Below are 12,189 nucleotides of genomic sequence, written 5' to 3' on the forward strand. Positions count from 1 at the left end.
AGCATAGATAATTAAGAGATGATTCTGGCTTCCAGAACATTCTCTGAGAGCACTGTGGTCCTACGTATGCATATTTAATGGGAAAGAAACCCAAAAATGTCGTCATTCCCTGTTCTCCTTTCCCTTGTTACCGAGTCAGGGCGCTGAGCGGGCACAGGTGCGTGCACACACTCAGATTGCTAGGGACCCGTGCACACACTCAGATTGCTAGGGAGACCTGTGCTCCATCCGGGGGTGGGAGCAGCCTGTATGAGAGAGCTGCTCACAAATGCAAACAGCAAGTCACTTTAAGATAATGGCCTGTACTTCCACTTTTAGGCAAGGACAGACCATCAGGGCCCCTGCTCCGACATGACATTTACACAGCAGGACGGCAACATTTTCCTTCCACGGCCTGAACCCCCTCCCCCGCCATCCAAGTAATAAGGGATGAAGCGATTCTCATTCTGCATAAGCCAACGGGCCAATGAAAAATCACATGCCTAGAGCCATTCAACTCATTAATCACACGCACCAAAATCCTAGGAGATGAACTTTCTTCACATAACCCTGAGCTTTTTACTAACTCTTCCTTCACACATGATGGCAAATATTCAGAGTGCCTGCTATGTCAAAGCATGAAACCTATAAAAGAAGCAGGATGTTTTTAAATTAACACCATGTTTCAATCATCATCAAACCTTCCAAACTCTGCTGAATCAAAGTAACTTCTTTAAACAACTAATTGAAACAGTGATGTGTGCTCCCTCATCAAGCCTTGTAACTTTCCACATCCTGTCTGTTTCTAAGATCCTTTTCCATCGGCCCTGCTCTCTCCTTGTCCTTCAGTGTCAGAGCTCCGTGATAATGGAAAATCCCCACATTCCCACTGTAATCACTAAGGATCTTGAAACCCCAGGATCAGGGATTGTAACATGGGGTTCATGGGCCTCCCCAGGAGTCCAAGAGTTGAATTGTCCTTGGATAGAATTAGCTTCTGTTGTCATTCTAAGCACCACATTCTAGGCATTTAGAAGCATTTATCCCCAAGAGGGGACTGCGGGCTTCATTAGACTTCCCGAGTGACCCAGCGCATCATGTAAGGACCCGGGAAGTCTTTGGGAGATTGGATTAAAAGTCCTAACCAAAGCACAAGCAAGGTCCAAGGCTTAACAACCAGCTCCTTGGAGTCTGTAAGTAACACAGTGCTGTTCCGTGGGGAACAGGGGAAACGGGTTACCCCTCAGTACTGTCTTATGGTGCAAAAAGCAAAAAGCAGATGGGACCACTGACACTGAATTGCCCATGGGGACATCATCCTTGATGCTTACATGTTTCCGTGAGAACTCTTATAACCTGATCTTAAAATTCACGGACACTTAGAGACAAACAGGCACTCTCAGGTAAGCTCCACAAATTCCTTTGCTTCTTCCAATGCATACTTTTTGTTCCCAGTTGCAAACACCAAGGGAAAATGATGGCGAGAATCACAAAGACAGGAGAAAAACATTGAGCTTTTGCATAGTGCCTCACAAGGTCTTGTAAATATTAACGCCAAAAAAAAAAAAAAAGCTCACTCCGACGGGGTGTACTAACTTCAGTGCATCTGATGCTTAATCGACTAATTGATTTATTTATTGAAACACCACCACCAACAAAAAACAGAGTGCGTTTGAGACCAGAAATTGCCTGTGTGACAGGCTGTTTCCTAATTCCAACGGACAGCCATAATTTTCCTTATGCTAATTTGAGCTCTGCACTCACATAATTAAAACTGCCGTCAACAGACTCAGGCTGCCTTTTTTCCACTCTATAAACAAGTCTGTAAAATCATCGCATTACTTTACCCAGGAAGGCCAACAGAACATGTCTTGAAGGAAGTTACCTATAAAGAGGGGCTATTTTATTTGAACTGAGGATTAAAAAGAATCCACTTGAAGTCATTTTAAAGCTCACCTGCGATAATATACGATATACAGACAACGCAGTGTCATCGAATGTTGAGGCAAGCAGAGTATCTTAGACAAGTGAAAACTACGACCCAAAATTTATTCTAGAAGTCAAAAAACATCCAAGTTTCAAAATACCTTCGTATCTTCAGACATGTATACTTTAAACACTATTAACCCATGTGTATGTTTTGCGAAACATAACCCACAGTCTAAAGGGCGGTCTGTCGTTTCGATGTCCTTCAATACACTGATTTTTTTGGAACCCGCACAATTGCACCCAAGCTCTTCAAAGTTTACAAAGAATATTTGATTTAATTGTTATTAAATATGGACATAATTAAGAGAGAAAATAAGAATAAAAAGGGCAGCATTTTGCATCATACAATCGAACAATTTCTGCTCACATAGTTGAAACGGTCACATCAAACCTCCAATTTTAAAATTCTTTTCTATGATAGTTTCAGGAGCCTCAGATCCTTAAAGCCAGAGAAGGAAAAACCTCTGCAAGGTTAGTCATTGATACATGATTTTTTAATATATATTATCGAACATTCCTTGAAAAAGAAAACATCCTTTGAGAAGTGAACACGGAACAAAACTTCTGAGACGCAGTTCATAGGGTGGGTATTACTCATAACCTCTAATGCCAACATTTCGGACACCAAACCAAGGAAGATTTTTGAAAACGCCTTGGCTCAATTCTGGGCAGACTTCCGTATTCGGGAGCTTTGAAATGAACGAAAACCCTTGATGAAAACACCACCAAACGCTTCTCACCTATAGGCAGCAAAACTAAAGACACACAACTAACAGAGCTTTCTTTTTCTTCCCTTCAGTATGTGTCTGCTGCTGATTTTTCTCATTCCTACAAATGTCACCCAGGCGGAGTGGCCTGGAAAATATTCCAACAGTCGACCACTTTATACACCCCATGCCGCTGCCCTGCACTCGCCATTAAACTGGCTTCATTTCCAGGAATTAGGCCGCGTTTAGACTCCATCTGAAAGGATCCACCTCTGCATGAATTTCTATATGCTATCTACTAGAGACATTTGCACGAAAAACACAGCAGACCGCATACCCCAGAGCGAGAGAATCAACCAATAGGCCGCTGCTCTCCCATTCCCGCAAACCAACCCTGACGGGCAAGAACGTTTACTCGCGGCGCGGAGAGGAGTAGCACTTTTATTAAAGATCAACATGTAACCGAACAAACCGAATTACCACCATGTGAGTTATGAGAACACTCCGTTCTCAGCACGAAGGATCCAAGAGCAAGTCAACGTGTCCCATGACCAACCGCCACTCGCCCGGCATCTCTTCGTTGCCACTGGGGCCGGCTAGCAACCCTGATGCTCAAGGAGTCATTCGAGGGCATCCAGAAGTCCGCCATTTACAAGCCCATCGGTTTTTCTCCGACCCTTCCCTCCAACCTCTCCGAGTCCGTCACCTTCCGGCAGATAACACATCCACACCCCGCTAGGGATAGTTAAAGAATATGAAAATTCAGACGCGCTCCGAGAAGCCTTTGCAAAAGTCATCCACAGCCCTCAACAGTGAATTTAGAAACCCCAATTTTTTTCTGAGTTTGAAGTTTTTAAGCCTTGCGGATGGTTGGAGTAGGAAAAAGGAAATTTACTAGGCAGTGCAGAGGAAATCTTGTTGTCCTCTATTGTGGCAGTGGGGGTGTTGCCCAATCCGGACTTATCTGCCTTGATAAAGGAAACCAAAGAAAAAGTAACAAGCACAAGGTTTTGTCAAACGAAAAGGAACCCTCTCCTTACCTTAATAGTGCTGGCCATAATGCAATCAAGTTTATTGATCGTTAATAAATGTTAATAATAATTATTGCTTCTCTCTGACCAGAAAGTAGTTTTGATGAGGTTGTTTAGAGCGGATGAGATCGTGCTAAGTCTGGGAAATGAAGTCAGCCAATGGCAGGAAGAGGTTTCTATTGGTCCTGGCTGCCCAGCCCGAAGAAACAGGATATTTGGGAGTGGAGAGATAAGGGACCCTGAAAACAATGTTGTTTTTCTTGATGATATGCAGCCAGGAGATTTCTTTTTTTTTAATTAAAAAAAAAAAAAAAAAAGGCATCCATTGCCCGGGACAGGGACCCCCACGGCAGGTGTGACTTGTGCCACCACACGACATGCCACGCAGAGGCAGGATGCAGACGTGGTGGCACTCCTCATGGCTTCACATGTGCCGTGAGCACTTCGGGACGGGGCGTGGAGGGCCCCCGACAGCCGGGTGCCAGGCCTTCTGGGCCCCCACCTCCCTGGACCTGCCACACGCCTGCCACACGGCACTCGAGCCACTCATCCCCGCACACTCCCCGTTCCGTTCTCCCAAATGGAAACGTTGCAGGTAGAACTTATTTCACGTGAACGTATTTGCTTGCTGATTTGTAACGGCCTGCCTTGATTCAACATCTCAAGTGAGTATTCCCAGAAGTTTCATTTTCTCTTTCCAAGTACATGTAATTTTTTTTATTTGCTCCACAATAAACCAGTCGAAAACACACAAAGGCTCTAGAACTAGGAAGGTAAAGCAAGGCAAAGAAAGGGAAAACTAAGCCCGTCAAATCCTGATCTTTAAGTATTTATTTAAAGGCCAAATAACGGAAATTACGGCAAATGGTTTCTGATGCGAGCAAGCCGGTCCCACTGTGACGAAAGTCAGCGCTGTGGGCCACAGACCCTCAGAGAGATCTTGACTCTGCGGAGATATCAGGTGAAGACCTCATTAAGGGTTTTAAAATCCAGGCTGTAAGTTCAGGGCCACACGTCTGTTTTCCACTCAAAGGAAGTACAGCTAATGTAAGCTTGAACATTCCTTAGAGGGTTTCGGGCCTTTAATTACTCATTTTCAGGAAACTACTTGTTCTCTGGAAGGAACAACATTTTGCTTTGAATCCAGCTACACGAAAGTTGGACCAGTAAAGAAGTGTGGTCTCCACACGGGGACCCTCAGAACCCAAGAGACGAAATCCTGAGTCATTCAGCAACTCTTGGTTCTAGAAGTGGACGGTCGGTGAATTGATTTCACTCGGACTTCAGGCCTGCCTATGGCAGAGCTCTAGAAACTAGCCTGGGTTTCTATATCTTTTGTTGTCTCCTGACTTAACCCCTTTGCATTAGGATAGAAGGGGGGGGGGGGCAGGGAGAAACAAACAAACGAAGAAACAAAGGAAAAAGAGAAAATTAAAGAAATCCTGTTCTGGATAAAAGTCAGAACCCACACGTTCTCACCGTCTACACTTTGAGGGGGTGTTGATTTCCCCTCTTTTCATCTCTGAACAATGAAGGAGATGGCAGGCCGATTAAAATTTTGTTTCCCCGAAAGTTTCAAAGCACTGAGTTGTTTTATCTGGGTCGTGTCCACAAGGATTCGGGAGTGCTGAGAAAAATGTTCTCTGCTCCGCCAGGGTTCCCTGCTTTTGCCCTCCTGAGAAGCATCGACTGTAAATGTTACCCACGGTACCCCAGTGAGCAGTGTTCCATCACGGGTTTCCCAAAGAGCAGCCTTAAGCAGGATGGACACTTTGCTAACAAAAGAGCCTTGGGGGAACCTGCTGACTGGTCCTACCTCACTCTGGTTTCCTGGTTTCTAACCCAGCCCTCTCCGTGTCGTCCCCAAAGACCTAGGACACCTAATTCTTCATCAAGCCTCTGCTCTTAACTCCTTGGTTACTGCTTAGTTCAGATCAAGCAGGGGAATCTTTTAATTCTTTATGCAGGGAAAAATATTCCAACATGCAGAAACAAGTTAATGCAAAGGACTCCTAATATCTTTCGCCCACTTACTCCAAAAGCTGGTAATTTTCATTTCCTTTGCTTTCTCTCTCTAAAATTTATGTATAATGCCTACGTGTGAATAGGCACAGATCTCCTTTATTCTTTAATTAATAAAAATGCTGTTTTATTAGAGACGAATTTGTTTGCTTGGATACTTACAGACAGAAAACCAGATGTTACTATTTGACCTATTTCCTGAAGATTCTACCCACAAGTTTCACCGTGTTGAATATTGAAGATGCGCACAAATATGGAGGTGATCTAGTAAAAAGCCAGTGTTCAGGTAGTGAGTTGTAATTCCCGTCACAAAGTTTTTTAAGGCAAATATTCCTCATTTCTAACAACAAGATGTTAGACTCATGCTGAGCATCTTCAAAGACAATAATTCCTGATACCTACAATGGCATAATAGCATCCAAGCCTGGTACTCTCTGAATGTTTAAGGCAAAGTTGCTTTTTAACTTTGATTGGCTATTGAAAGCGTTTGACATATCTATTAATGAGAATATAGTAGTTCAGGGGGGAGCCTGCGTGGCTCAGTCGTTTAAGCTGCCCAACTCCTGATTTCAGCTCGGGGCAGGATCTCGTGGTTTGTGGGTTCAAGCCTTGCATCAGGCTCTGTGCTGACAGTGCGGAGCCCAGTTCGAATTCCTCTCTCTTTCTCTCTCTCTCTCTCTCTCTCCTGTTCTCTGCCTCTCCCCTGCTCATGCTTCTCTCTCTCAAAATAAATAAACAAATAATTTTAAAAATTAAAAAAAAAAAAAAAAAAAAGAATATACTGGTGCAGAAACCATGTCCCAAATGTTAGTCCCTGGGGGAATCAGCCAAAGATAATGCTATCACTTAATCCTCCCCTTTACCCCCACCCCAAGCCTACACCTACATTTGGCCTCAGCACCAGATTATTCAGCATCTTAAGGACTAGGCAGCTTCTAACCAGACAGCACCCCCCCTTGGGGAAAGCCACCCTTCAGGTAACCAGGCTGACCCACGTCAGGACAATCTAGCAGAGAGAGACACAGCTTGGGGGGGGGGGGCCATCTTGCCACGATCCTGCCAGGACAAGGTCCTTCTCCACTCTCCTTGGAACACAGTAAACACCACAATGGACCCGTATGGCCCCCCCAGTGTCTGTGGACATCTGAGCCCATGAGTAAATTCTACATTTCCATTTTTACTTACCCATCATGGACCCATTCCCCATGAGGTTACCATAACCCTTTGTAAGCCTGTTCCTATCTTGTTCTAAATGAAAAAAGGAAATCATACAAAACTGACCATACGTTTACTGTAACAGTAAAAAGGGGCATTGTCATTTATTTGTCTTAAAACCACGTCTTCCCATTTTCTAAAGAGGCAACAAATTCTCATCCATATTCTGTTATTAACTTCTCTATCTGAGATCGACAGAGGAAGGTCAGGAGTTGAAACACTTTGGATGAGGGCGGTATGGTTCTAAAAACGATGTATGGGCGCAGCAAAGAGATAATGAACCACAATTTTAATTGAAGACCCAACAGAAGGCTCGCTCATGAATGACTGATTGATCCTGGTATTAAACATCCACACACTGGAATGGTCATCAGCACTTAAAATACTGCAGGGAAATGATGTAACAGAGGAATGCCCAGTGATATGGAGAACTGTTATGATACTATGCCTGGGAAGTTAAAAATCAGGGTCCAAGAGACAGTTATGTCAGAGACCCATTTTGTTAAAAGGAAAAAAGGCAAGAGAGGACTACCAGGAGGCTCTAGGTACTATGGTACTAATGGTGGATGGTCTTCCTTTTCTTATTTGTTTTTCCTCCATCTCCTTCGGTTCATCTCGATTTCTGAACATTTACAGTAAATAGAAATTAAATTTGAATATAAAAGTTATAGAAGTGACACGTAAGGTTCCATGTTTTTTTTATAAATGCCTGTGTAACACGCAGCACACAGTATCTATACTTGTCAAGCCCCATGGGTGCGTACCAAAACGCATGTTCTTTGTTAAATGTCTACAGCAAGAAAAGAGGACCCCTGTTTGTAACTAGTAAGGAAACCCAGAAGATACTCATGTGTCTTGTCACGGTCAGCTATCCAACATCAACCCATCTAGTCAATATTAATAAAGGGGCTTTTCCAGGAGCTCTGGTCGGCACTAGGAAATAAAGCATGGCAAGGCTCTGTCCTGCCACTGGGTGTCCCAACATTCAGGAAGTCTGTGTTTGTTGACTTCAATTCCGCCCACATAAAACTGTGGAGCTTGGAACCAGCCCATGAGATGCAAACTTTTTAAGGGTAAAACAATAGGACCCAGTGCTCTATATTGTCCCTAAAATGACACGTGAATCTTAAAATGTATACTGTTTGGATTATTCATGAACAGCCTGCAAGAAGGATGTCCCAGGGATTTTTGCCAAGGACATGCCTGAGATTACAGATAAGGATCAAGCATCTGGAGCTGCCCCCACAGTGGAAAACTACATCACTCGGTGGAACTTTTCCGTCCACTGGAGGGTTTGCTTGAGAACACGCACAGTGTAAGGCACTCTTAGCCGCCAAGGTCGCTCATGACACACAGGTTGAGGACCGTTTTTCTATTCAAAGCTTACTGCGTGAGCACAGTTTCACTCCATTGAGTAAGACTGTGTGTGTGTGTGTGTGTGTGTGTGTGTGATGCCCTCCAGCCACACATTAAGAAATAATCCAATTACAATTCAAATAACTATTGTTTCAACACCTTCTCTATGTGGTTAATATTATTCTTCAACATCTTGGTTGATTTGAACTCATCTAAACCGAGGAAATTGTTATCACATACTAAATCCTCAACTTCTCAACACCGAGTTGCAATTTCCTTAATTTTGAAGCACGTGTCAGTTCAGCTCTATAGGCTCCAATGGAGCGACGATTTCAATGAACGCAATTTCATAAGCGTCACATGTATTCTCATTTTTTTTAGCAACTTTGCTCTTAGCCAATTCCGTACGCCTCTAAAAACTCAGGAGTATTAAAATCAGTATTAGGGACCCTAAATATGTCAATGTAACACTCAGGGCTAAAGAGAAAAGAAATTCCTAGGAACATTTATTTTGACACAGTAATTTAAAGGAAATTTCCTGTTTCAATGATCGTGTTTCCACATATAATTTGTGAACCATTCTATGAGTTTCGAGGTCTTTTATCCATACAACTGGCATATATAAGCCTAGATGTTACAGCCTGCAGATGGCAGTGGTCACCATAAGGCCTGGTCTGCCCACAGGGCATGGGTCTAGCACCCGTGCCACACAATTGGAGGCGACACAAAATCACATGGCCATCCCGCCTGGTGTTGTCCTGCTCCTCTGTCCCCTACTGAGATCTGGAGAATCATGTCCCAATTACTTCCTCAGCAGTCACCCCTGACCATCCTGAGAAGTTATCTTGAGCTGTTTAAATTAACTTAGATTTTGACCTAGTTAGACTGTCAATTTTTTTAAGTGTGTCAGTCTCATTTATAAGATACTATATATCAGCATCTATTTTTGTCTTGACCGTCCACATACATTATTTTGTCAAGAAAATATGCACTCTTTTAAGTTTGTTTTTTTTTTTTAATTTATTTGGAGAGAGAGAGAGAGAGCACAAGTGGGTGAGGGGCAGAGAGAAGAAAAGACAGAAACTCAAGCAGGCTCTGTGCCATCAACGCAGAGCCCGATGTGGGGCTCGAACCCACAAACTGTGAGATCATGACCTGAGCAGAGATCAAGGGTTGGACGCTTCACCGACTATGCCACCCAGGCGCCCCCTTACTACTTTGTAAAGAAAGATAGTAAATTGCACTATAATGTCACCCAGCTAATGGAAATTTACAGAGAAGCCTGCATTAGACAATTGCTCCCCGTTCTTTTACAGAATGTTTTGAGTCAGATTCAGAAGGCCTTTCTTTCTACAGCACTTAATATGTGTGTATGTATTTGCTAATCTATTTATATCACAAATGGAATCAGAAATGAAGCCAAGGAACAAAGTGTTTGCCATAAAGAGCGCATTTACATTTGCGAGAGTGGATTCAGGCAACCTACAGAAGTCACCAAGTTGCAGGCCGGCTCGTGGAGGCACGTGTGTGAAAGAGTGAGCATTTGCCACGCCGCATCCTCTGCGCTGGACCCAGTCGGCCTCGTACTCTTTCTGCACCGTGCCCCGCACAATGCAGGTAAACACCCTCTTCGTGGTATCCTTTCTCTGCAAAGCCGGAAGGAGGCCCTTTCCCTCTTGAGGGTACAGTGTGCAGTTCAGAGGGAGGCAGGCCAGCCTTCCAAAAGATGTGTTTACTCCATTTAAATGCACTTAGTTGCACTGAAACTGTGACCCAGGCTAATTCACGGTTTTCATTTGATCTCAGTACAAACCTCAGCACATCGTTTGGGGGAAAACTACAGTATCTGGGGACAAATGGAAGTGACAATTCTAAATGTGTTGTCGATGACAGGCAGAAGGCAGGCTGGGGTTTGCCTGGTGGTCGCTTGTTGCATCCTGTATTTATGGGCACGAAAACAATCCTGCAGCGAGAATTTTAGGAAGCAATCACCTATTGGCCAAAGACCTTCACTGCTTTGTTTATTTGCCAGCGATGGACCTGAGGCCTTGCAGGGACTTTTCCTTGGAACCAGCTGAACTGTTGTCACTAGAGGGTGCTAAATGTCCCTTTAAAGGGCCCTAAGGGTGTGACTAATTCTTCACTTTACGTTTTTTGCATTGACATCATGATCCTACATAGTCGTCTCCTTTTTATCCATTAACGTTAAAATCCACCTTTTCATAATGGAGAAAGCTTTTCAGAGAAGTTTACACTGGTCATTAGTGTAACATAAGGAAATCTACTTGGATAAGGAGCAAAGATAAATTATACAGATACGCACCTCAGACTAAAGCCACCGTTTTTTCTGGGTGAGATCTGACCATGGAAATCACAGAATTGTTCTACCCCACTCTCAGTGATTCCAAACCATAAAAACATTCTACTGCTCAGTAATTCCAAGTGGTTCAATATCTTCCTCATACATGTTCCATCACATTAACAGGTCAGCGTTGGGTATGTTTGCTTTTTGCGGAGACAACACTGCCTTCACGTCCGCACCTTGCCTAAACTCTGATATTCGAAGACCCCTTCCAGAAACGGACTGCGGGAAGGGTATGGATTATATCATAACATGTGGGAGATACCTTCTGATGCCATCATTTATTTATTTTTTTTAATTATAGTTTTGGGGCTATGTTTATAGAGCATCACTTATAAAAACGATACACAATGTTAAAATATGTAAAAATACATATGAAATAAAGTTACCTTTAAAACTGAATAAGGAAGTTTTCCTGAAAACAATCCTATTATGTGATTACACTGACTTCTAGGCCATCTAAATGCTAAACGCTTAAAGCAAAACACAGTGCCTTGGGAATATTTGCAAGAAATGTAAGTGACTTGCAACTTTTCTCTTTTCGTCCTCACTTGTGCTTTAAAATATCTATAGTTTTTTTTTTCTTTCATTCTTCTCCCCCTTCCATTTTGGTTCATATACCAACGAAGGGAGAGGTCAGTGGGTGACAGTCGTTTGTCTGGTTCACGGCCATCTGAAGGTGGGGCTGCATGTGGGACAGGCTCCCACCGATCTCTGAAGAGGTGACAGAAAGTGTGGCTGGCGATGCATTTTCCTCTCGGTCTGCCAGGAGAGCAGAGGTTCATTTTCAATGTGCTCTACGGAAGGATAATTAAGGCAGTGTTTCGTCTGTTGGTCTGCGACTTTTAAAGGGAAACAAACTTCACCTTCGCACATAAATGGCACACGGCGGATGGGGCGAGGTGTGCAAAACTGTGACTGGGGGACCCCGTGCCCAGCCTCAGGCGACGCCACTCTAGACAAAGGCACTGGCAGGAGGGGCGCCTGGGTGGCTCAGTCGGTTAAGTGTCTGACTTCGGCTCAGGTCATGATCGCGCAGCACGTGAGTTCGAGCCCCGCGTCCGGCTCTGTGCTGTCAGCTCGGAGCCCGGAGCCTGCTTCGGATTCTGTGTCTCCCTCTCTCTCTGCCCCTCCCTTGCTCACACAGTCTCTCTCTCTCTCTCAGAAATAAATAAACATTAAAAATACTTTTTAAGGCACTGACAGAAGAGAAGAGCAACCCCGGGCTCACAGAGCCTGCCCCCACACTGTCGGCTCCCCAGATGAACAGCTTAGGTGGAAACTGAAGGATGGGAGGGCAGAGCTGGCTTCTGGGTCCCCAAGGGAGACGGTTGGAGACCACCTGGGCTGACACCCCTCAGGGAGCACGAGTCTAGTGAGTCCCGTCACAGGGGCCTTGGCTCCGGGCGAGGAGGCCTCAGGCTGGCCTCAGCCTCAGTGAGTCAAGAGTCACGGACTCCACCTGGGCCCGTTTTCCTTTGGCAAATCAACTGGTGACGCTGCAGGTTTGTTCAAGGGAGGAATCAGC

The 12,189-nt window shown here is 44.3% G+C and overlaps 1 protein-coding gene across 5 annotated transcripts in view; it reads right to left on the reverse strand.

Moving 5' to 3' along the window:
• ERG (ETS transcription factor ERG) overlaps positions 1-12,189 on the reverse strand; it is a 252,833-nt gene that overhangs the window by 107,940 nt on the left and 132,704 nt on the right. Inside the window, exon 1 of one of the 5 annotated variants that reach the window (XM_030328901.1) lies at positions 3,716-3,856. The exons of the other annotated variants lie outside the window; for them this stretch is intronic. Coding sequence (XP_030184761.1) covers positions 3,716-3,733 — 18 coding nt within the window. The 5' untranslated portion in view covers positions 3,734-3,856. Of the gene's footprint in view, positions 1-3,715; positions 3,857-12,189 lie in introns of those variants that run through there. 5 annotated transcript variants of the gene reach the window in all.

Source organism: Lynx canadensis, chromosome C2, assembly GCF_007474595.2.
Source record: "Lynx canadensis isolate LIC74 chromosome C2, mLynCan4.pri.v2, whole genome shotgun sequence".
In the NCBI taxonomy this organism is placed as follows: Eukaryota; Metazoa; Chordata; class Mammalia; order Carnivora; family Felidae; genus Lynx; species Lynx canadensis.